This window comes from Halichoerus grypus, chromosome 3, assembly GCF_964656455.1.
Source record: "Halichoerus grypus chromosome 3, mHalGry1.hap1.1, whole genome shotgun sequence".
NCBI lineage: Eukaryota > Metazoa > Chordata > Mammalia > Carnivora > Phocidae > Halichoerus > Halichoerus grypus.
Window position 1 is genome coordinate 159,552,457 of NC_135714.1, and position 26,179 is coordinate 159,578,635.

At 43.6% G+C, this 26,179-nt stretch overlaps 1 protein-coding gene across 1 annotated transcript; it reads left to right on the top strand.

Moving 5' to 3' along the window:
- Positions 1-13,714: 13,714 nt before the first annotated feature.
- Positions 13,715-26,087, top strand: STC1 (stanniocalcin 1). Its single transcript, XM_036075078.2, has 4 exons — positions 13,715-14,030; positions 16,024-16,166; positions 16,862-17,073; positions 22,994-26,087. The coding sequence occupies exons 1-4, from the start codon at positions 13,913-13,915 to the stop codon at positions 23,262-23,264; spliced, it is 744 nt and encodes a 247-aa protein (XP_035930971.1). The 5' UTR covers positions 13,715-13,912; the 3' UTR covers positions 23,265-26,087.
- The last annotated feature ends 92 nt before the right edge of the window (positions 26,088-26,179 follow it).

Below are 26,179 nucleotides of genomic sequence, written 5' to 3' on the forward strand. Positions count from 1 at the left end.
GTTAATGTTTTATCTTTATAAAAAAATCAAAGTCAAAATAAATCAAAACAAAAAACCGACAACTGGACAAATCTGACAAAATTTCAGATCTCTAAAAAGAAATGAAAAAGCTGAAATCTTGCAGAAAGTGAATAAAAAAGTAGCTTACTATCAATGGACTGAAAATCAAATAGGCATCAAAATTCTCACCTGCCACATAAGATACTAAAAGGGAGTAGAGAAATATTTCCATGATCTAAGAAAAAATTACTTCAAATATAGAATTCTGTATCTGACCAAACTATAATTCAATGAGGAGGAAATGCAGATGTTCTCAACATGTAAGAACTCAGGAAATTTACCAGAGAATCTCTCTGAGAGTTTGACTTAAGGATTTATGCCATCAAAACAAAGAAGCAAAATAAATGTGCCTTAAAAGAGGAAACTATGAAATATAAATAGTAGTTATTAGAAAATCCAATAAAAACCTATCACTAAAGCTAAATGAGTAGAGACCTAGAACCTTAACATAGTAATATGAATCTGGATCTAAAATCCCAGATGAGGGGCGCCTGGGTGGCTCAGTCGTTAAGCGTCTGCCTTCGGCTCAGGTCATGATCTCAGGTTCCTGGGATCGAGCCCCGCATCGGGCTCCCTGTTCCGCAGGAAGCCTGCTTCTCCCTCTCGCACTCCCCCTGCTTGTGTTCCCTCTCTTGCTGTGTGTCTCTGTCAAATAAATAAAATAAAATCTTTAAAAAATAAAAATAAAAAAATAAAAATAAATAAATAAATAAAATCCCAGATGATAACAACTTGGAACATGGTAAAAGCAGATAAAGCAAACATTGTGGCATGCTAATATTAGTGAGGAAGAAGATAAACACAAGCCATCACTAGAAAAAACATGAGTCCAAATATGTTTTAAAATATTAATGATACCATTTGGGAACTAGAATTGATCTAAATAATGATTCATTTTTAAAGGGAATCTAAAATGAAATTACAAATTATTGAGAAAAAAACAGTAAGTGAGTGTACTAGATGACAAAATTTTTACAATATGGTCAAAATAGCTTTCAGGAAAATATATAGGCCTAATGTATAATATAACAAGAAATTTTTAAAATAGATTAACTAAACTTCCAGTCCAAAAGGCTATAAAACCAACAGCAAAATAAAAGTAGAAAAAGTTAATAAAAGTAAAAATAGAAATTATCTAGAGCAAAATACTAGAAGCCTTCATAAAACCAAAAAAAAAAAAAAAGTTCTTTTTAAATAATATAAGAAACAAATCTTTACCAAGTCTGATTAACAAAAAACAGAGAAAATGTATAAATAATATTAAAAGCCAACAAGTGGTCTTAATCACAGGTACAGAGGAACTTTTACCAGTTCATGGAGAAATTTATACCAAAGTAATGAAAACATAGATGAATAATTTTTTTTCTTGGAAAAATATAAATTGCCATTTATACTCAAAAAAGAGTAGAAAATCCAAATAGAGCAATAAAATGAAAATAAATGAAAAATAGAGAAGAGGATTCACTTTGAAAGACATATTAATCTAGGAAATAAATTAAAATGACAATTTGATTTTGCCAAGTATTTTCCAATTACTGATATTCAGCACTGGTGAGTGTATGGATGAAATATTCATTCTCATAGACTGCTCAAAGAAGTAGTATAAAGCAGGATGCTTTTTCAGCTCTGTAAAATGTTATGTGCTTAGCCTTTGGCCCAGAAATTTCACTGTGAGGAATGTACTCTACAGAAAGGCTTACATGTGCCCCAAAAGGCATTTACAAATGATGTAGAATCATCTATAATATTGAAACTATTGGAACAAGCTGAATGTCCCCCATTATGGGGTCGGCTGTACATTTTGCACATTAATTCTATGTAACAGCTTTAAAATAATGTCTATCTTTGTTATATTTCAGTGAAAGTTCCATTTAAAAATATTTTTAAAGGAAAAAAAGCAAATTATGGAGCAATGTGTGCAACATAATCCCATTTAAATTTTAAAAGAATGAGAACATTGTATAGGACGTCGCGTCTAGCAGACTATTCACCAAACTGTTAAGAACACTTCTCAGCTCTTGCTTATGTTAACGTACTGGACTTTCCTGGTTGCGCAACCTCTTCTTCTTTATCATTCTCTTCTTGATCATTCCCAAAAAGAACTCCAGGTTTGTGCCTCAAGAGAAGATAACTCCATCCCTATTTCCTGCAATGAGCCTTATTGGTCTATTTATCCCCATGCCCTTTGCAGTAAAGGTGTCAGCAAATCACGTTTAAGTCATTAAATGCAAGGTGGTTTTCAGGTCAGGGTTTAGTTCAGGAATAAGCCTGTGACTCAGCTCAGTGCAACAACAAGCCAGAAGGAGTGTGGTGAGGGCTTCTGTAAAATAAGTTGACTCACTCTCAACAGTGAGCAAGAAGAAGAGCCGAACTATCACTTCAGAACACCAGGAAGTACTGATGTGAAGCCAGAAGCAAATGCAACCATTTTGTCTGCATGAGAGAAATAGTCTAAAGAGAAAAGCCACAGAGGAAGGTACACACCCAAGGGGCTCCAGAGTAATGAAGGCAGAGCCATTAGAATTTCTTACATTCCAGTTAGAAGAGTCAATACATACCTTGGTTGTTTAAGAGAGTTTGAATCAGATTCTGTTATTTGCAGCTGAAGATATCCTACTTTATACCCTTGACGTCTCAACAGCAGTTAACGGTTAACTATTTCCTTCTTCATGAAACATTATCTTCCCCTAACTGGGGGATTGCACCCTCTTATCTCATTGGACTTGCCTTTTGGGTCTCCTTGCAACCTCCTCTTCCTCTACCCAACCATGTAATGTTTGCTTTCCACAAACCTCTTCGTTTTGGGGGCTTTCTCAATTCTAACCCAATACTTTCTCCTTAAATAATCTCAACTACTCCCATGTTTTCTAAACCCTGACAACCACCACCCAATTTGTAAATCCAGCTCACATTCCCCTCTTGACCAACAGATCCATATACCCAACCACTTATTCAAAATGTCCTATTAGGCATCTTAGCATCTTAACGCAGTCCAAAATTTGGGTCATCATTTTGCATTTAAACACATGAAGAACTCTCTCCTCATGGTGTTCTATATCTCGGTAAATGTCACCACATCCATCTAGTTCAAGAGAGAAACCCAGAAATTACCTTTGAATCTACTCTCTCTCTCTCTTTCTCCACTGTTTCCCCACCCCATATGTCAATCACCCAGTGTTCCATGTGTCTCTTGGATCCTCTCATTTTTCTCCAACCCCACTATCCCTGCAGTCCAAATACCATTCATCATCAGTCATCTCCTATTAGTGTACCTGTTCTACCTGAGTGCTCAACCAATCCATTCTTCATCCTGTAGTATGAAATACACACTTTTAAAATGCAAATCTTACCAATGACGCTTGCTTAAATCCCTTTAATGGTCTTTCACTGCCCGTAAGAAAGAGTTGAAAAATCTTAACATGGACTACAAAATTGTACTTGATCTAGCCCCATCCAACCGCTTTGGTCTCATCTAATATTGCTCTTCCTCTCCCTCCATCTTTCAGGTCCTTGGACGCACCATACTGCATCTCAGGACGGCCATGCATCCTGTTCTTTCTCACAAGAGACCTCTCCCCCTCTCCCATGTCACACACTTCCACATCAGGGTTGAACAACTAGAGGGCATCATATTCACAGAGTAGGTAGGCTGCTTTTGGTGATCCCTAGGATTGAGCAACCCAATCACCCAGTCCCCACTATTGCCTAACCGCATTTTGTTATTGTCCAGATTTCAGCTTAAACACCTCCTCTTCTAGGAAACTCCTCTGACCACCCACCCAGGTTCAGTCTGATTCCTGCCTCAAATGTTTGAACAGTAACACTCAGCACATTCGTGACTATTTGTTTATGTTAGCCTGTCGCTGCCACTTAGCCAAACTAGTGATATTAATAAAGGACTGAACATAATGTTATACATAAGAACGTGGTTGGATTTTTCCCCTCATAACATGTCAAATGCCTAAGTAATATTTAACAACACATATTTTCTTCCTATCCCTGCTGATGTTCTTGGCTTAGAAATAGTGTGAAAGAAAAAGTAAAATAACATGGATAATCCTTTCTATGCCAATAACTTGCCTTTTAAATTTGTCTTTTCATACAGTTATGAAGCCTAGAGAATAGATATGTACAAATTTCTATCTCCTCTATACTCATTCCTCCAAAAGAGGCATGGACAAAAGACCTCACCAATGGAGAATCAACTATTTGGATGGCACACAGATGCCCCTTTACCAAAGAGGTACTTTAAAAAATTAGACTTCAGAAACTTTACCAAGCGTACGCCCACTATACTACATATGAATGGAGAAAGGTGTAAGCTTAGAGTTTCCCCAGCAGCTTGGAGGAGTGAGAGCTTGGAACCCCTCAAGCAGTAATGGCTATAACTCTAAAGGTCTTTTCTTTAAGGAGAGAGCAAGCCAAGAAACCACTGCACTCTCCCAGACTCATCAAAGCAGCCATTGTGTTCCTCCTCCCTTTTTCTCAAGACAAGAAAATAACCCTCAATCAGATTGAGCCATTCCCCAGCAAGAGGCAAAAGCAATTTCAGTGGGACAGTGAAAGAAACACAGACAAGGGTAACCCAGATAGTTTTGTTTTGCTGCAGTGTTTTGGGTAGTTAGCAGCAAACTCAGCAGTGACCACTAGAAGAAGCAGAGTAGGGAGACAGCCAATGAGGAGCTGAACCCAGCAGAGAACTTCCAAAGGGAGCAGCACTCCTAAACATCTGGGTGCAGCCTGGCCTGACAACTTGGACTCATTGGTAGCAGCAGAGGATTTTCTAAGCTGGAAGAGAAATACCATTCTGGAGTGCCTATGCTCCTTCCTTCCCTGCTTTGCTCCAACAGGCAGTTTGGAAGAGTTTTGTTCAGCTGAACGTACAGTTTTCAGGACCTAAAAAGAAACGCACTCCACTGTCTTCCTAAATATACTTCTAGCTGAATTGACTGTTTCAGTTTTCTCCTGGAGAATACCATTGGTTAGAATCATGTACACTAGAGTCAGACAGACCCAATGTTGAATCAAGACACTACTTCTTAATAACTGTGCTTCTTTAAATTTCACTTTCCTTGTAGGTAATGCATAATAACACCTGCATTCTGCCATTGTTTTGAAGATTAAATGAGATAATGAAGCCTGTAGACCCTCAAGGAGAGGTAAGTCTAATTAAGAGTATAGCTATAAAGGAGGAACTTGCAGCTGCAGGGATACAAGCTGGTCCAGAGCAGGACCAAAGTAAACTGAGAGGAGGTGAGTGGGAGCTGGGTGGCTTACAACCAGCATTCCCCAATGTTGGTTCCGAGGAACACCAGTCATGCAGGATGTTAGTATTACTCGTTAAAAAAAAGCTTTCTGAATAATATCTTTGGGGTACATTGGACTAAACAGTGTAAAGATTTCTTATTGCAGGATTTCTGGGTGACTTTAACACGCTGACGCTCATGGCGAACCCCTGGTGTATTTCATAGGACCATTACCTCTTGGAACACACCCTAGGAAATGTTGATTTACACTAATGGGTGTCTGGGTCCTGTCTGATAACTCTTTAAACCAAAGGCTTAGAAGCAACTTCTTCATTAGGTATTAGAGGATGGTACCTGGTGTCTATGAGCTCTTCAAGGCTTACAGATCACTAACAACTGAAGAGAAAATCTGCTGCTTCCAAAGGAAAATAAATACAATAAGAAAACTGCAGGGTATGCCTGGGTGGCTCAGTCAGTTAAGCATCTGCCATTCAGCTCAAGTTATGATCCCAGGATCCTGGGATCTGGGATCGAGCCCCGCATCAGTCTCCCTGCTCAGTGGGGAGCCTGCTTCTCCCTCTGCCTGCCACTCCCCCTGCTTGTGCACTCTCTCTCTGTTGAATGAATAAATAAAATCTTTAAGAAAAAATTTTTAAAAAATAAAATCTTAAAAAAAGGAAACTGCAAAAATTTGAAACAAATATTTAAGTAAACATCTATAAAATGCAACATCATACCAACTAGTCAATTGCTATTTAACACATCATATATAATATAAATAGACTTTTGATGGAATACGGGTGTGCATTGTAGCATGCGTGCCATGCTGTGAGTCAGGGGTTCCGTTAGGACGAGAGCCGAGAGTTTAAAAGACCATTAGTTACCTTAACAAGAGCCACAGCTTTAAATCATGTATTACAGTGTCTGATGTACACACAACACACACACACACACACACACACACACACACACACAAACACACACATACACACACTGGAGCTGGAGAGGTTCCAACCAATTAAGAACCAAAATCATAAACCAAGCCCCTGGCATGACAACAGCAGTTTTGGATTCAGTCACTTCACAGTGAGGTAGGTTGGAGGTTCTGCACCTTCCACCAACCCGCAGTGCCCAAGCACTCAGTAGGGTTTGGATTCTTACCCCGGTAGCAAAGCCTTCTGGGCACGAGTCACGGAACCCTGCAGCAAGGCACAGGTCTTTCTCAGGAAACCACCGCCTCCCCGTGAAAAGCCATTCGGGGCACCTATTTCACAGCCGATGGCTTTGCATTTACCGTTTCTAAAGGAGCATGGCGTGTTCCGTTGGCTCTTTCCAGTTCATGGCAAAAGGCAACATTTTAAGGAGGGAGTGGGGGAAGAGGTTGGAGAGGGGCTGAAAGACAAACTCGGTTTCTAAATGTTTGCTAAAGACACTGCATTTATTTGAAAGAAGACACACAAGGAGAGGCACAAATTCTCAGTCTTGTTCCTGGGAGGGAAGGCATCTCCTCGCATCCTGTTTGGTCACCCTGGGTTGAGATGAGGAGCTCATGCCTGAAGACAACCATTGGGATCCTAAGAGAAGTCACTCCACGTCCATGCACCTTTCTCTGTGATCTGAAAAGACATCTGGAGCATGGGATAAATCTAAACTTCCGTCAATCCCTCTACTTTTTTGGAGGCAAATAAAAGAGAAAAGTTAGGATTTAACAATCCCAAAACATTGACTTTTCCATCAGATCAATCTGTTTTTCAAGGTCTGTTTAATATGTTAGGATATTGTCTCATTTCCAATGTTTGGTTTTAACAGTGTGGCTCATTCTCGCTATTTTCTGTATTCTAAAGTCTGCTGTGAGTGATTTAAACACAAAATGAAGGATAAAGTGCACCCCCCTCCCCCCAACACACACACACAGAGGAAACTGCCCTTCCTTTGTTAATCTACAAGAGACCGGTAAAGACAATCAGCCACAACTATGTGAAGAAATCATTATAGACACAAATATGAGAACAAGCAATGAGAATATAATTAAAATTTGCTGTATGAAAAGAACAATATTCCACCAGGCCACACTATTCTGAGCTAAATTTCCCTGTGTTAGCACAGCGACTCCCCTGTTGACATTTTTGCCCTTAAGGATTTCACCACTTCCTCCAAAGCTGTAACTTTTTTCTCTCTCTCTCTTCCTCCCCCTTCCTATTATTGTCACTAGAGAGTGGGGAATGACAAGTTCAAGAAAATGTTTGCCTTGAGGCCAGAGTGTGTTTCCTTTGCACTTGGATTTCCACTTATTCCACTAAATTTCCTTACAATTAATTTTTAAATGGGCTGAGAGAGTTCATTTCCCAAACAGCTGACAAAAACCGTGTTCCATGAAAGCCAACGAAATGGCACTCAGTGACCATTTTTGCTACTATTATAAAACCCTTACAGTATAAATTCTGACTCTGCATTCTGCACTTTATTACTCTGATATAGTATTCGGAATATGTTGATACTCCCATGATACCCACCCAGAGCCAGGAACTGGTTTATCTTAATTGCGCTTTAGCCTAAACATATTAAATGCAACTTGATTATAAAATGCATTTGAATTGCCACAATAAATTTCTTGGCAAGATTTCCAAACATCAAGTAAAGAAATCCATAATCTCCTAGTCTGGCCCCTTTGCTGACTTGCCAGGTAACTTTGTATAAAGGCTGCTCCCTCTCCATATCCCCTTTTCTCAGCCAATAAACTAGTAATAATAGATTTGTCTAGCACTCAGGAATGGCTGCAAGACACTTCTTTATACTAGGATGGCATTTTGCAAATGGCAAGCTGGCTTTAGGTTAAATATGTCAGAATGATGCTTCAGCACAGGTTGTAGAAGCGGGTTTTTTTTTTTTTTTAATTTCTACTTCACAAGCTCATCGGCGTCCTCTATCAATCTCACTCCAGAGCTCACGGTTTAACACTGTATTTACTGCCTCATGTCCAGGTCCGCGTGCCTCCACACCTTACCCCACACTGCACTGTCTGTTCTTTCACAGTGCTAACACCGTTCCGGGCACACAGAGCTTAAAGAACACGCACCGATGGATGGATTGGTTGGCTGGAAGTGGTAAGCCCTGATCTCTAACTGGAGGGGTCTGCGTTAAGTAAGCACCAGGCTGAACCTTTCTCAGACACGTGCGGTGGGACAGGTCTGCCCCAACCCCTGCACGTTACAGACTGCAAACGTCTTCTTCACCAAGGTGTTTGGGGACAGGACCAAGAAGCAGGAGAGCACTCAGGCCCCCACATCGACCTCCCACACTCCCCCCAGAAGATTTCCGATATAGGACAGGCACCAAAAACATGTGAGAAACAGAGTGAAAAGTTACTCAGCCTTGACCTTTGTCTAAAAACCACTGGAAGAAAGAATGCTGAGTAGAAAAATGGGTCAAAGAAGCTTCATTTTCTTCAATGATGAGAAGCAATGCTCACTACCACCTGGAAATAGAATTCCTTTTTTAAAACAAAGAACTCAAAGTAACACATGTGTGTTATCACCTGCCCTGAACAGTTAGGTACAGGCATTATCCTCCCCTTAGCACTGGGGCAGAACAGTTCTAAAAAACTTCCCTGCAACCTACTTCCCTACTAGGCAATAAGAGGATGGTATCCAGAACGGTATAGATTGTAAAACTTCCAAATATGTACAACCATGCTAGGCTGCAAGCTCACCAGCTAAATTACAGAAAAGTGAGCTTTTTTTATTGTCCACATAAATAAAGTTATCCCCCTTAAAAAGCATCCCGATAGCCTGAAACAATGGCCAATCTAACAGAACCAGGATTCACAACTTTTTTTTTATTATTTTAAAAGCGGCATCTCGTTGTTGGTTGGTTCGAGCGCCCTCATGTGTCTCAACAGAGTAATGTCACTTAAGGCCTTTCAAAGGGCTCCAGGTAATGACAGATTCAAGGACACACATCCCCTCTCCGTCCTTGTTCCACCTTGTTTCAGGTGCCTCTTGTGAAACTGCAGATTTGCAGGTCGCCCCCTAGGACTACGAATTTGTCCTCCTGGATGTAAAGCGACATCATAACTTATACCTGAAAGAATGGGGAGCCAACATTCACAGAAGTGGAGGCTAATTTCAACTTGCCTGCTCTGGTTTAAACATGTTCGGTCATCCTGCCTATTTCTTTTTCCTCCCCCTACCCAGCCTGAGGGGCACTCTAAGCCTGCATACCCCCTCCTCCAAGGTGGTGCTCACACAACTGAAGAACCCAGAGCTACCTCTACAATGAGCAAATCTCAGGAGACCTAGCTCCATCGTCCTCTCTATGACCATGGGCAAGCCATTCTTCTCTCTCTGGGTCCTGGGCTCTTCCTCTGGGAAAAGAGGAGAGCGGGTCTTTTCTCACAGATAAGAGGCATCTGCAGAAATGCCTGGCAGAGAGTAGATAGGCACCCAGTAAATGTTAATTGAATGCAAACCTATAAACTCTATTCCAACCCACTTGACGTATTACATTTCCAGAAAACAGATATTCTTCCTCAAATACAACATTCATGTGTTAAGAACTAGCTTGGGAATTCATGAAGAACAGAAAAAGGTCAAACATTTCTCTGCATTTCCCACAACACCTGACCTAGTGCCAGGCACTCAGTAACCCTCCATAAACCAGTGGGGGTGGCAGGAGTTTGACCCTTTCATATAGTTTCTTTCTTTCTTTGGCAGAGTTTAAAGAAATCAAAGACAAATAAAGAGGCAAAGATTCACTCAAGACTTTGAGACTGACCACACAGAAAACCTGGTATCTTTATATAGGATGAAAATAATCCCCCCCACCCCCCCACCCCCCCACACACACACACTTCTTCCTCCTTTTCCTTCTCCTTTTTCTTGAGTTTTCTTGAGCACAGCCAGGGTATCATCACCCAGCCTTAGGTGTTGGCAGATTCTCCCACCCACTTCTTTGCACTTGCCCTGCTTGGGGGCAGCAGCAAAGCCTCCCCTTCCTTCCCACCCACTGCACCTGGGGCACCTCCAACTCACACAGTCAGGTTGGGGAAGGTTCCTCATCTACCGGAAGTACAGTCAAGTCCTTTGGCCAGGTCAGTCTACCACGTTAACAGAAGCCAGAAAGTGCCTGCCCAACAGACATGCTAGATAATCTTGTCAACCATAAAAGCCATTCCCAATAAATGGGGCGGGAAAAGCTCGGATGTATATTGTCTCCATTATCATTAAACTAGGAGAAAGGTTTTGTTTTTTGTTTTTTTTTCCCAAGGAGGTTCTTAGAATACTTGATAATTTCCTTTGTATTTAAAATAGCTCTCATATTTTTTTCTTCTCTTCCTTTCTCACTGCTACCATAGTTGTCTGGGACCTTATCGTCACAAACTAGTATTACTAACTAGTCTTATAACCTCTATTCTTTTCTTTTTTTTTTTAAACTCCATTCTTTTCTTCCTCCAAACCATCGTAAGTCTGATCAAAAGATCTTCCCCAAACACTAACTTCAGTGCATCCTTTAATAATTCCTAGTCAAGAATGCTTAATGACTCCCTGTTCCTGTTGCTTACAGGATAAAATTCGAACTCAGAAATCTGCTGCTCAGACTCCTCCATATTCTCTCATACCACCCAGGAGAGTTGCAAAAGAACCAGACATCATCTCCAGAGTTCCCAAGACTCCTCCATCATTGCTATATCAAAGGCCAAGATAGGAGTAAAATGATCGTGAACATTCAGAGAGCCTTGAGCTGCCGTCTAGGTATGAATGCCCAACATAAACTTTACAACTGTTCTTCTTTGGGAAGAAACGTTACATTGGGCATTTCTCCTTAGACCCCAGTTCCTGTCTGTGACGTTCCCAAGTGCACTGATGCTCATGCTAGTTACATTCACACCAAAGTGGCTGGCCACTGTTGGGTTTCTTCAGTTGACAGCTTATCTCTCCTGTGAAACACTTCACACACCCGGCAATGAACCTCCAGGTACGTGACAGTCAATGAGTGAATTAAGAAGGAACAATAATAAATCAACATCAGAGAAAAGACAAAACACATCCTGACACTTGTAGGACATTGTGTTTTGGTGGATTCCCCCAGATAATGGGGGAAAGAATGTGGATGGGAGAAATCATCACTCTACACCTTACCAAGCCAGTAGACCAACATGGGGAAAGGCCAACAAGGGAAACAAACAGGGCTGCCTTGAACAATGAGAAACAGCTAAGGAGGTAGAGAATGCTGAGGAACAGAAAGCAAGATCCTCAGGAGGGAAATGCACGCATCTCTCCTCTTGTTCTCCTTCTAGAAGAGAACACTGAACTATTATATTGCATTGCCATCTGTCTACCTCTCCTGCCTAAAGCAAAAAGGACAATCTCTGAGCTTCCCAGATACGAACTTTCTAAAATAATGAAATAGTCATAGCTTTTTCCCAAATTCTTTCAAAGCAATAACTGCAGTTCACATCTTTCCCACACTGACCCTTCCTTGAAGCCCCTTCCATGAAGCCTTCCCCACATCTCTACCCAGTGTCGACCAGGACCTTCTCTTACCATCCAAGGTCCTGACATCCTGACCCTTCAGGAAACATGACTGAGGTTGACCACCTTTCCAACTTGACTGCAAACTCAACAACAAGAGTCCTTACTTTTCCTTCTCCTGTATCTCTTCTCTGTTACCCTCCCCCACTCAGCCCCCAGCACCCAGCCTAGAAGGTACTTGAGAAATGCCAATACTGTCAGTTAATCTAAATTGAAATGTACTTATTCTTTAATGAAAATGTGAAAATTCCCTTCCTTGCCTTTAGATATTTCCTTTATCCTTTATTTCCTCCATCCTTTTTCTAGCAAACTTCATGCTTCCCAAACAATCCTTTTGTGTAAGTGGGGCGGGGCTAGAATCACTCAGCACGCCCACTCCCCTCACACATACAGAGCTGAGTCTTGGTTTGTGGTTAGTAGAGTTGGCATTCTTTCTTCAACCTTTGAAGATTTGGGGATCTAAACTGAAACCACTGTCTCTGTTTCTTTGCAAGATCATCTTGCTCCTGTGTCTGTGAATCTCCAATGGCCCTTTCTTATTTATGTCCTAAAATTTTGTAAAGGTTTTCTTGCTTAATCCCTTCACTTCACTCCAGTCCTTAATGCAATGCCCACTTTTTTATTTTACCCTGATAAGTCCTCTCCTGGATCATCAGCCTCCTTCACAAGCTGGGGACATACCTCAGTGTTGCCAACTTATAAGGAAATACGAGCTTCTACACTAGGCATGATTTCTGATGCCACTGTAATTTCCCCATTAAGTCTACAGCTTATCAGTCTTCTCTCCTACACATTCTGGTCTTTTCCTACTCCTTCTTCCCAGTCCTGCCTGCCCCCATACCCCCTCCCCGCCCCCAAGACATGAACTGGTTTACCTAGCAGGTTTAGTCTTGCTTTGGCCAGCTTATTGTTTCAATGTGATTATGAAGTCCCCGGGTTGAAAACACAGTTTGTTAATTTCCAGGCATTCCCAGTGTCTCTCTGTTGAGCCCGGAGGTGTGCATGTGTGTACCTATGGTAGCTAACACTCCTGGAGTTCGCAATCTTGCCGGTGACTAAAAAGATGGACTCGAGGTTCACTTGTGTTACTGGAGAATCATAGTTTTAGAGATGTAAGTAATTCTAGACTCCAACGTGGGCATTTCTCAGATTTGGAAACAGAGGCAGAACAAGGTAAAAGGACTTGACCACAGTCATACAGCAAGTCAATAGAGGAATTGGGGCCACAGCTCAGAGCCGTCCTATCCCAGTCCATCAGGGCCCTTCCACTCACATATGTCCCTCCTCAGGGGCTCATATATGTGAGTGAGAACTCCGGATGCCCAGATGCAACCAGAGTGCATCACAGACCCATATGTATGGATCAACGAGATGGGGACAGTGTTGTGCATGTAGCTTACAACACAGACAGTATGCTGGAAAAATCAGACCAAAACTGCTATAAAGAGGTTAAATTAGAATCCAAAGAGACCACATTCCCCATCCTGCCGATGCTGCCCCCCCGCCCCCCGCTGCCAGTAACTCATTAAAAAAAAAAAAAAATGGATCTCCCAAAACACCTTGTTGAGATTTTCATATGATTTTCCTTTAGTTCAATCAATACACAGTCATCCCTTAATTCCGTGAAAATAGCTTTTCACACGTCCATGCACACACTGTCACACACACATGTAAAACATTGGCAGCAGGTACTTTTAATTTGCTGGAAAATATTTCTAAGAAGTCAAACAGCTCCAGCCCAATGAGCGTGCCCTCCGATTGGCTAGCCAGACCAGTTGAGGGACCTGATTGGTCCCTGATCCTAAGGACCGATAAGAACGGCTATAAAATCCCTGGGTGCAGCTCTTGGGCCCCCAGTTTGCAAAAGCCAGAGGTGCAAGAAACAGCCACTGCAGCAGGAGCAGCAAAAGCGTCAGCAGGAGCAGCATCAGCAGCAACAAAAAACCCTCATCAAATCCTCACCTAGGCTCTCAGTGTATCCAGATCCACATCTTCACTCAAGCCGGGAGAGGGAAAGAGGAAAGGGGGGGAGGAAAAAAAAAAAAACCCAACAACTTAGCGGAAACTTCTCAGAGAATGCTCCAAAACTCAGCAGTGCTTCTGGTGCTGGTGATCAGTGCTTCTGCAACCCATGAGGCGGAGCAGAATGATTCTGTGAGCCCCAGGAAATCCCGGGTGGCAGCTCAGAACTCAGGTAAGCGGCAAACCCAGGACCGGTTTCTCCCCCAAAGAGCTGTCCTCATTTGCCTCTCGCTTTTGCAACTGTGTCTGTGACGGCTGATCTTGATAATAAATGTGCTTCATGCCTGATGGCAATAAACTGCCAGTGTAATCCAATAGCCTTAGGAAGTGGAGCTCCTTTGTTTAATAAATTGCATGCAACTAACGAAGAAGCTGGGCGCTCTGCTGAGGGTATTTCATTGCATAAGCCTAGCCTGATTGCCTGAAATCTGGCACGTACCCTCTTGGGGGGGGGGGGGAAGGGGGCGGGGGAAAAGCTTGAATGTTGGCATGCTTCAAAGCGCTCTCTATACTTTCCAGAAGCTGAAGCTGATCTTAAGGTGAGACATGATTTGTCAGATGCTGCTCCCCTTCCTTCACCCTTAAGACCCCATAACTGGACTTCCCTGCCCCTTCAGAGAGCACACAGAAAGCTCCCTCTGCAGACAGATGGACGAAACCGTAGCCCTCAAGTCTGACAAATCCCGGGCAGATGCAGAGAAAACCCTACACATCCCACCCCTGACACTGCTCCTTCTCTTCCTCCCGGCTTCTTCGTGCTTCATTAGGCTGCCCGTGCAGCCCCAGGCCAGAGGGACCCTCAAAAAAGAGTATTTGTGAAACATAGCAGCAGTTTCCTCAAGGGGAAGGTGTCACTCTGGTTCTGACTCCCGGGGCAGTTAATTGTGTATTATCTTGGCCTCTAGAAGACAAGAGTCCCTAGGAAGCCGGTACTAACACCTCTGCCTTTTGACTTCACTTGTCCGGCTTGCTCCTCTAACATTGCTGCCCCCACTCCCCCAACTGTCAGCCGAGATGAGATCGCAGGTGTCCAAATGCTGCAGACAACCCTCCCCTGCGAAGAGCACAGGTCCCTGCCTAGAGGAGGGCTTTGCTTCACTTCCTTTTGTACTTAGTTGCTATAGAAATGCAGTGATTCACAATTCGAGCTTGCCTAAAACAATAGCAACCCTAATGCATATTAAAACTGCTTAAAGCAAAGTTATAATTTGAACCCGTGGAAATATATAATTAGGGAAATGACTTGTAACATCCCAGAGGCTGCGGGTGGTGGGAGGGGGAGGGGAAGCCTAACCGAACCACGCTTTTGATCTCAGAGGAGAATCCTATGGTATGAAGGCTGCAGATCATTTCTTGCCGAGCTGCTTGCCAGAACACCCCCCTTCTGAAGGAGAGAAATTACTTTTATGGGAGATCTTATCCAGAATGTAGAAAGCCTCATGCAAGTTCTTTGCGGTTTTTCTTCCAGTCTTGCACAAGGGGTGCCTTGGCCTTGTTATTCCACACCTGTGTTTCTCTTTTAAAAAAGAAATGGCCTTTAATATGAGAGAGATTATGCATACCTCTAAGCACTGTCCTATGGTGGGGGTTGGGATGAAACATGAATGGACCAGATCCCTTTCTGCCAATGGGAAGGTAAGTTAAAAGCCCTAAATCGGAAGGGTCTCCAGATGGACTCCAGGCAAAGTCTTCTCTGCCATTTAGGCTAAAATTCCATTCTTATTACTCTGAAGTGCATTTTCGGAAGCCAAATGGACTCCCTGGCCCTTCCACTTCCTAAACCTGCCCACCAGCCATCGCCTCCTGTCTTCCCATGCTTTCGGGCTCTAAGGGATGCCCTTTGATGCTACAGAGCTGCTTCAAGCACTTGCATTCCGCAGATTCTGGCCTTACTTCTCCAGCCACCAACATTGTATGTAATGGTGAGACCAAGAGGGAAAACTCACGCCCTCCCTCTCCTTCCATGTGCTCTTGCTCTTATAAGCCAAAAGATCTGCCTTCCCCACTCTTTCCACTCCTACCCCCTCTGAATGGGTCCCTCTACTGGCCCATCGCAGACATCTAAGATATGCTCTTCTGACCCCTTGTCCTTGATTCTTGCCACCTTGACCCCTTTAAATCACAGTCACCATTTGACCCAGACTGCGTGGATTCGTCTCTTTCAGCTGAAGTGGTTCGCTGCCTCAACAGTGCGCTGCAGGTCGGCTGTGGGGCTTTTGCATGCCTGGAAAACTCCACCTGTGACACAGATGGGATGTACGACATCTGTAAATCCTTCTTGTACAGCGCTGCTAAATTTGACACTCAGGTAATAAGACCTTGACCTTGACCCATGCCTCCCACGGGCTGCTTGTCTTTAACACCCTGTTAGACTATTGTTCTTAGGAGCCAGTCCCGTAGGGAAGCTGCTCTGCTTCTCAGCGTCCTCAGCGTAAATTCTCAGCTCCGGCGTGTGCACGCACACGCACGCACGGGCACACATGCGCACACACGCAATTTTGGCCAGAAAGTCGGTTCTGTACAGGACACTCCCCACCCATTCTAATGCACGAATGTACCATACTGACAGAGGCTGTCTTATAACGGAGGGGTGACGAGCAGAAAATCTTTACCTCTTCAAGAGGAAATAAAAACGTACTTCGAACAAAGAAGTTCTCCTCACTGTATGACCTAGCATACTAGCTTGTGAGTTATCAAAGTCTCAATCCCAAGAAGACAAAGCCATTTCACAGCTATTTTTAAGCTGCGGGGTGGTGGATTATGGTTCATCTCTTTTTTTCCCCTGTCTCGTTATTTCTGTGGAGCTCAATTCCGAAGGTAGGCAAAGAGAGTGGGGACATTTTTTTTATCCTGGTCGCGGCGTACAATTTTCTCACTGCGAGGACATGCAGATGGCCATGAGACAGTGCCAAGGCAAGCCCCCTTAAGTTCCACATGCTGTATGCCCTGTCCTCTCTGGTCAGCTCGAGCTAAAGCTTCTCCCCATTACCCCTTGCCTGACAGGGAAAAGCATTTGTCAAAGAGAGCTTAAAGTGCATCGCCAATGGGGTCACCTCCAAGGTCTTCCTTGCCATTCGGAGGTGCTCCACTTTCCAGAGGATGATTGCTGAGGTGCAAGAGGAGTGCTACAGCAAGCTGAACGTGTGCAGCGTCGCCAAGCGGAACCCCGAAGCCATCACCGAGGTCGTCCAGCTCCCCAATCACTTCTCCAACAGGTACAGAATGAGTCCGCTTTTCTGCAATGGTGGGGGGGGAGGGGGGGGAGGCGGGGCTTTGGCAGAGCCAGACACAGAAGGGGGCTAATTGCCACAGTCATGATCTTATTTTAGCTTGCAGCCTTCCCAGCTTTTGCAGGAGAAAAAATATGTTTGTGATTGGTTGTGACAGCTTAAGCAGCCTGGATTTTTTTTTTCTCACTGTTATAGAAAAAGTTTTTCCATGCAGCTAATAGAAAGCTTCATCTGCAGCATCCTTGGGTGCATTTTCGTTGTCAGTTTCTCACCATAAGCATGAAGGGAATTGGGAAGTTTATGGAAACAAGATTGTGAGACCTCAGATTTGGCTGAAATTACGGCTATGCACGGAAAATTGGTCATTATTAAAACCCTGGTCAAATGTCATAATGCAGACTTTTAAATCTGCATGTATTCTGAGTCGGTCCCAAGCCCAAGCACGTATTTCAGTAGGTGGCCCAGAGTAAGCCATGTCACCTTCCTTTGTGAAAAGTGAAATGGCTGGACTAGATGACTCCCATGTTCCCTCCCAGTCCTATGTTATTCCTTTCTCTAATCCAAGATTTCCCGGAATGGTGTTCTGGTGACTGCTCAGTCACATTCTCATCTCAGTATTCTCACATGACCCAAAGCCACTGAACTAGTCATACCTGAGCACCGGCCTCTCTGTGCCTCTGGCTATGGTCTTTGCCAGCCAGGAGAGGGCTGACATCTCATTCCACGGTCTACAAGGTTTCCCAGCAAGACCTGGGCTTCCCCCCAACTGTGATGAAGTTAAGAGAGGTGTCCATGGGGCTGGGGTGGAGGTATGACAGGTACAGTGGGGGCGGGACAAGTTCAGCCTACTGTGATGCCCCACAGCCTAAAACTTGATTCCCAGTCCTGACGCGCTAGGATCCTTTGACTCTCCGGACAAATCTGCACGGACTGACAAAGATCAGTCGTATTGCATGTTACCCGACCACCTAAGAGCTAACACAGGCTTCCCTGGTTAATTTCCTACCAGGTGCTGCCACCCTTCTTCCAACAGTGGCAACAGCCCACTCCTCCCGGGGCTGACCAGTGATTGAGTCAGGCACACATGTGCAACTGGAAGACAGGAAAAGTAGCTCTTCCTTAGGGAAATGCTTCCTTAGGGAAATGCCCCTGACATTAAAACTTTGTGAAATTTCTGATCCACACTTACCTACACATTAAGTGCTCTTCAGAACCTCATGTCAATTTATAAATTTGTTGGTTCAGTACTTGGAAGTGACAATGGGTCCTAACTGATTTCCTCAGAATAAGAAAATCAAATCCAGCATTTATCTCAAATGGCCTATCTCTTTATATTGACCTTGTTCTTAAAATTCTCCTAAGAAGAATCTGGTTACACCTGAAGAGGAAAAAAAAACAAAACAAAACAAAAAAACCAACCCTGGCTAATTATTGGAGACTCCCTTCACCATAAGGAGAAAAAAAAAAGGATTCTTAGCAGACAGGGGCTAAGGACAAAGTATGTATTTGTGTGGTAGTAACTGGGGGGCAGGGGTATGGTGGCAGCACCATTATTATAAGTCTAGATCTTTAAGGATCCTGTGACAATTTGTGACTTATAGCAAATAACCAATTTGGAGGCAATATGAACCTCTCTATTTCAACTGAGATCATATCTTCCATTATGAAGGGAGAGGTCTTATAGAAAGTATGATATAGATTCTGTACTGGTGATCCTAAATATCTAAGAAGAGACTAGTAATAGGAGTTTTTAATCCAGGCCACTATTCCTTTCAAGGGGGTGGGGGTCTCCTTTTTACCACCTTTAGCAAATGGTCACAAGGAGTCTTGTCATCTCCCTTTTCCATCACAGGGAAATCACACTTATTAGGAAAGTGGGGAAAAGTGGCCATCCTTTGAAGACCAGAATCTTCCATGCGGCTCTTTCTTCAATTATTTCACTTCAACTGGCTAATATTATTCCTGCTCAGAACTGTAGAGATTTCCGGTTCCCTGCTGGGCTTGATTTGCTCTATTTAAGCTCCTCACTCTCCTGAAACATCCTGCTTTCCCAGCCTCTGCCCCACCACAGATATACACGAAGTTGTGCCAGTTGGCACGGAATTGTGAAGGGAAGTAGTTACAGGTTCATTCCACCTTCCTGTGACTTATCTAGCATGAGATTTGGGCCTGGGAGAATCCAAAAGCCTGTGACTGGACCAGGAGCCAGAACAGGGATGTTTTCCGTGAGAGAAACATGCTCAGAAGAGAAAGGAGAGCTGGATGTCCCCCCCGGCTGAATTTACAAACTGCTCTCTCAACCCTAAGGGAGAGCAGGCAAAATTGATCAGGCAAGCTGAGCAGTGTGAGGCCTGGGAAGAAATCAGACCAATCCAGATCCAGAGTGGGAAAACTGACGAAGCTTCCAGCTCTCTAGGGCATGGATAGGGAACAGGAAACAGAAGAATAATATTGATCAAGGGAAACAAAGGACTATTTATAAACCCTCACACAGAACGTTCCTAGGCAGTATGTGTGTATTTGGGTAAGCATGGCTGAAACAGTAGCTATGGAGAATATCTGATCTTATTCTTTACCAAGAAAAAAAAAGTCTGTCAGGGAATTTTCAAAGTGGGAAAAAGAAACATGCTTTAAAAGTCCTTTCAGGCTGGGTGATCAGAACCCTTAGCCCACCAAGTCCCTGCAGCACATCCCGCCATCCCCTATAAAGGTGAAGAAAGGAATCTCCTTAACTAGTTCTAAGTCTTCCTGCGGAAGATGGTCCTCAAGCAGACCTGCACCATCTTTGTTAAATTAAGAAGGAATATATATATCAAATCCCTAGAAACACAGAATGTCATAACTGGAGATGGTCACAGAGGTTATCTAGACTAAATACCTCATTGTGCTGATTTAAAGAACAGAGGCCCAGAGAGGAAAGTGACCCGCTACAGGTCACCCAGCTAGTGAATGACAAGAGCTGGGCCTAGAACGCATGTGGCCTTGAGCCAAGCCATTTGATTCTTACTTCAAAAATGGCAACCAGTAGAACCTATAGGAAATATCCACAATCCAAGCAGAATAAAAATAGAAAAAAAAATAGAATACCAAGGAGAATTGAGTAAATGTGCCCCGTGGTGATCAACGATTGCATTTGTGTACATTATCTTCTCAAAGAGAAGGCACATCTTACCAACAGCTATAGTGACATGAACAGTTGGTACAAGATGGTGTCTAGATTAAATATGTGACAATTGCCAAGTCAACTTTTGCTGGAGACGCACTCTCTTAAATAATCTCACTTGGTGACTTCTAGAGAGGAAAGGTCTGTCTCATTAATCCACACAATCCCAGAGGTCAGCGCCCTTCCTGTGTATTCCAGCCCTTAATGGAGAGGCACGGGATTAAACTGTCACTCACTCTGGCCAATGATGTGGGCATCAAGGCAGCCGGACAGGTTGACAGGTTTTCCAGACTTGGAGGAGCTGCTAATGGAGCCATGGACATCTTCTATTCCAACGAGCACTCTTAGCCTGCCCTTGTTGGGTTCACAAAGCTCCACTAGAGAAGCTAAGGGTAGATTTGGGAACAGTCACTAAGGGTGGTCGGGCTGACAAGGCCATCATGGAGAAACACCAAGAACAGGTGTCCTATCTGGGCAAGCAGAGAAAGCAACAGAAAAGATAGAAGCCCTCAGACAGGGAGAGTGGGGCCCAAGGGACACATGTGGCCTTAAAGAGGCGAGGCTTAGTTTCCTTACCGGTGTTAAGACTTCATCACCCAGGCAAGAGCTTTCAATGTTGAGCTAAGGAGAGACCGTCTTCTGCAGTTCATCTGGGGGCAGGGGAGGGCAATCTGTTGTGGACAGTTCTTTCTAGAAATGGAAGGGTTAACTTCTAAGTTATAAAGTCCTGGTTGGGGGTCAGGAGGGTGAGAGATCAGAAACCTTATTCTGTAAGATCTAATCACCCTGTAAAACAGATGCAGAGATCAAGGGGACCCATGTCCTCGCAGAGCCCAAGAGTAAAGAGGTGCCTGGGGATCTATGTGGGTGTGTAGATATCTGAAGCTGTTGGTACAAAGTAGTTTATTCTCAGTTTTTCCAAAACCATTTTTCTCCCCATTTCCCCATCCAAGTGAGATCTGCTTTGACTCATGTGCTTTATAATTCCAAAGGGTTGGAAAATGTGTTTCTGTGCCAGAGAATCCCAATTTTAACAACAGCTGGATATAATCCTCCCTCGGGGGAGGGGTAGAGCCAGGACTGTGTCCGAGACCCAGACAACGGCACTTTGCTTGGGGCCCCCAGCTTCATTCTGCTCACTCGCAGGAGGGTGACCGCTCTGCTTCATTACCCGTGTTCCACTCTGTTTACCGTACATCCTTGAAAGGACCTCTCTGGGGGGTTAAGTTATTCTGGAAGGATGTTTGATCCTGTGCTCTGTGAGGTGAGTTAAAAATAAACAGATTTCTTTTCATGGAAGATCTTGTGGCCCCAGCGACCTGCAGGCTCCTCTGGGGAAAGAGTCTCTCCACATCAATACTGTAGGTCACTGTCATCAGGAGAGTCTCTTATTAGTGAACACAGAGCTAATGGGTTTTGACAAGTGCCACCTCAAAACGGAGCAAACACATCCCAACTCAAATTGGAAAATTACCTGAACTGTCTCCCCAATGAGCAGGACAAGGAATTCATATGCTGTCAGTATCAGTCTGTGTCTAAGCCGTAACACTTAGCCGCAGCGTTCCATTTGCCTAAAGAACTTGCACCTCAGACGAAGGTGATTGATACCAAACATGAGGTTTTTTTGGTAAGACTCAACCACACCTACCTCTAATTTCTCTTTCTGAAATCCTGACTTATTGGAGAGAATTATTATTTCTCAAACTCCCCATTTCCTCCGTGACCACAAAATAAATCACCAAATGGACAGTGAGCAGGCAACAGAGCCCTAGGACGCCGGCACATGAGGGTTACAAAGAACAAGGACACAAATCCTGCCTTCAGTAAGTTAACAGTCGAGCAGGGAATGCTGACCTGTGTGATGCTAACCAAGTTGCCTGTAAAATGCTCAGAAAAGGAAGAGGCCAGCAAAAGCTAGAGCAGTAGGGGAAGACTTTGGAATTATTGAAGCAGAAACCATCAGGGACCCCCAGTCCCTCCATTTCAGGGTCCTTATTGCCTGGCATCTGGCCTTCTGACTACAATGTCCCTTGGAAGGAAGACTGAGAATGGGATCAGTCAATGGCCATTAGCAAGGCTAGCTGAGTGTACGGTAGGGAAGTTAAATCGAATAGAAAAATGCACAAGACACTGAAGGCAGTGGCCTCCTTTAAAAATACAAGTTTAGTCCAAAACCTTCGTGTGCCCGTACACCTGCACACACACCACCGAGCAAAAGGCGGATTGCAAAGATGCATCAAAATACCGGCAAATGCATGTGAGTGACTGTTCATCTAACAGTCTCACCAGGGCTGGGCTCACCTCATTACATATTTGACTAAGTCCTGCTTCTACCACTAACCCTTCACATGACCTTAGACAAGTCACTGCAGCTCTCCCACCTTCGTTTCTTCTTTATAAAATGAGATGATGATATATAACTACTGTATGATCTCTGTGATCCCCTCCAGCTATACGATTGTGTGTTTCTAAAACTGTTAGACATTGTTGGCAGCCAATTCTTCACAAAGTGTCACCTAAGTCTCCTGAGCATTAAACTCGACAGCTGTCTCACGTCCCGTGGCAAACTAGGAAACGTTGCATAAAAGTTAGAGCCGAAAGCCACCTTCAGCTGATGAACCATCTGGATTTGCATGGTTAGGGCCACTGGGGATGGGTGTCGGCTGCAGCCCGGATGAAAGGCGGGGTCTTGCCTTGCCCTCCCTGATTGACTGTTGCATGTGCTCTCTTTCCTCAATGCAGATACTATAACAGGCTTGTCCGAAGCCTCCTCGAATGTGACGAAGACACGGTGAGCACCATCAGAGACAGCCTGATGGAGAAAATTGGGCCCAACATGGCCAGCCTCTTTCACATCCTGCAGACGGATCACTGTGCCCAAACACACCCGCGAGCTGACTTCAACAGGAGGCGCACCAGTGAGCCACAGAAGCTGAAAGTCCTCCTCAGGAACCTCCGAGGTGAGGCGGCCTCTCCCTCCCACATCAAACGCACTTCCCATGAGAGTGCATAAGCAGGGAGAGGTATTCACAGCCTCGCCAGACTAGCATCATTTTAAAGGTGTTCACACACCGACTTTGAGTGTACTGTGCCTGGTTTGATTTTTTTTTTTTTTTGAGTAGTTCCTATTTTCTATTCCCCTTCCAGAAAATTGCATGAAACGAGGCTTCTGTAATCAATATCCCAACATTCTGCGATGGCAGCATTCCCACAGACAGAATATGTGTGATCTTTCTGCCTCTCGGCAGGAGAAAGTACCCTCTTTTATCACGTTCCTTCCCCAGGTCCCCTCAGACTCCTCTCAAACACAAAGCATTCGCATAAGGCCCAGTCATTGTCATTGGAAGCTGTGGGGCCCTTTAAGATGGTTGCCCCAGTAGAGTTAGCTGATGAGAAGCAACTTAATTTAAATGCATGTCTTAAATGCCCATAAAGGTGTTAAATGGAATTCGTGTGATGAATCTGTGCTGGCCATGGACGAATATGAATGTCGTGTTTGAATTCTTGATCTCTCATGAGCTAGTGTCTTACGGTCTTGATCCTCCAGTGTGTAATTTCCTTTCCAACACATTTACCAAATTGCTCAACCCTGGCTCTTCAACCGGGCTTTGAGCCTGCATCTTCTTGCATCTAATGAAAAACAAAAAGCTAACATCTTTATGTACTGTAACTGCTCAGAGCTTTAAAAGTATCTTTAACAATTGTCTTAAAACCAGAGAATCTTAAGGTCTAACTGTGGAATATAAATAGCTGAAAACTAATGTACTGTACATAAATTCCAGAGGACTCTGCTTAAACAAAGCAGTATATAATAACTTTATTGCATATAGATTTAGTTTTGTAACTTAGCTTTATTTTTCTTTTCCTGGGAATGGAATTAACTATCTCACTTCCAGATATCCACATAAATGCTCCTTGTGGCCTTTTTTATAACTAAGGGGGTAGAAGTAGTTTTATTCAACATCAAAACTTAAGATGGGCCTGTATGAGATAGGAAGAACCAACAGGTTTGTCTGAAGGACCCCGGGTAAAATGTTAATCTCCCAGCCCACCTCAACTCAGAGGCTACTCTTGACTTTGATCTCTCCTGAAACGGCTCTGTCACATCCATCCGGGAATCACAGGAACCCAAAAGAGCATCCCTTTGGGCTTGGACCACTTACAGTGAGTGTGATAAGGCCTACTCTATCTTGGGAAGTGGCAGTTCCTGACTCGCCCACCACCTTTCATTGGTGAACCGATGATGGCGTGGGAGACTTTCCCTTAAGTCAGTCAGGAACGAGCCAGTCAGCCTTTGGGTCTTCAGTTCCGGGGACTTGGGGCTGAGGGGGTATAAAGAACCCTGGGCTGTCCAGCCTTAATAGACTCCTCTTACATTTTTGTCCTGTAGCACACTGCCTGCCAAAGTAGTCCTGGCAGCTGGGCTATCTCTGTAGGATGGCAAAAAAAAAAAAAAAACAAAAACAAAAACCAAAAAAAACAAAAAAAGACAAAAAAACAAAAAAAAGGAAAAAGGAAAAAAAAGAAAAAAAAGAAAAAAGAAAGAAAGAGGGAAACAGAGCTGGTGGTTTGATTATTTCTGCCGTGATGTTTACAAGATGGCAACCACCAAAGCCAAATGATTAACCTATCTATGAACAACAGTAGTTTCTCAGGGTCACCGTCCTTGAACCCAACAGTCCCTTAAGAGCGTCACTGCCCACCAAAGGTCAATGTCGAGGGAGGAGGAAGGAGGAGGGGTAGGACTATAGGGGCCACTCCAAACTTGCTTAGGTAGAAACTATTGGTGCTTGACTCTCACTAGGTTAAACTCAAGATTTGACCAAACCAAGTGATAGGGATCCAGGTGGGAGGAGGGAGGGCACATCTCCAGAAAAAAATGAAAAGCAATACAACTTTACCATAAAGCCTTTAAAAGCAGTAACGTGCTGCTCAAGGACCAAGAGCAATCGCAGCAGACCCAGCAGCAGCGGTACACGCGCCGCTGCCTTTGTCCCCACACCGCCTCGAAGCGTGCTGACATCAGATTGTTAAGAGCATTTTTATACTCAGAACTGTCCCATCCCCAGGTCCCCAAACATATGGACACTGCCTTAGCCTCTTGGAAATCAGGTAGACCATACGCTAAGTTGACTCTCCACTCCCCGCCCTTCCTGCCCCGGCCCCCCACCCCCAGGCAAGGCTGACTTCTCCGAACCAGAAAAGCTATTCAAGTTTGTGTGTCGTGTCCGTTTCGCAAACCCACGAAGCCAGGACCCCAATGCGACAAGTAGTTCACGAGTATTCCTAGCGAAATTCTCTCTTACTTCAGTCCCAGTAGATTCTCTCTTTTTGCTGTGACCTCTTCAAACCGTGGTACCCCCCTTTTCTCCCTACAATGATACTTCTATATGTATCTATAATACATATATCTACACATATGGAAAGAAGCAGTTCTCACAGTGTTGCTAGTTTTTTGCTTCTCTTTTCCTCATCCCATCCCACTCCCTCCAAACCCCCCTTTAAACTTCCAAAGCTTCGTCTTGTGTTTGCTGCACAGAGTGATTCGGGGGCTGACCTAGACCAGTTTGCATGATTCTTCTATTGTGATTTGGTTGCACTTTAGACATTTTTGTGCCATTATATTTGCATTATGTATTTATAATTTAAATGATATTTAGGTTTTTGGCTGAGTACTGGAATAAACAGTGAGCATATCTGGTATATGTCATTATTTATTGTTAAATTACATTTTTAAGCTCCATGTGCATATAAAGGTTATGAAACATATCATGGTAATGACAGATGCAAGTTATTTTATTTGCTTATTTTTATAATTAAAGATGCCATAGCATAATATGAAGCCTTTGGTGAATTCCTTCTAAGATAAAAAAATAATAATAATAAAAATAAAGTGTTACATTTTATTGGCTTTTTTTCTCCCCAATG

Bases quoted from the DNA above. Each gene is read 5' to 3' on its own strand.
- STC1 (XM_036075078.2), top strand. From the start codon at position 13,913: ATGCTCCAAAACTCAGCAGTGCTTCTGGTGCTGGTGATCAGTGCTTCT. The intron at 16,167-16,861 runs GTAATAAGACCT...CTTGCCTGACAG, and splicing joins CTGCTAAATTTGACACTCAG to GGAAAAGCATTTGTCAAAGA. The intron at 17,074-22,993 runs GTACAGAATGAG...TCCTCAATGCAG, and splicing joins CCCAATCACTTCTCCAACAG to ATACTATAACAGGCTTGTCC.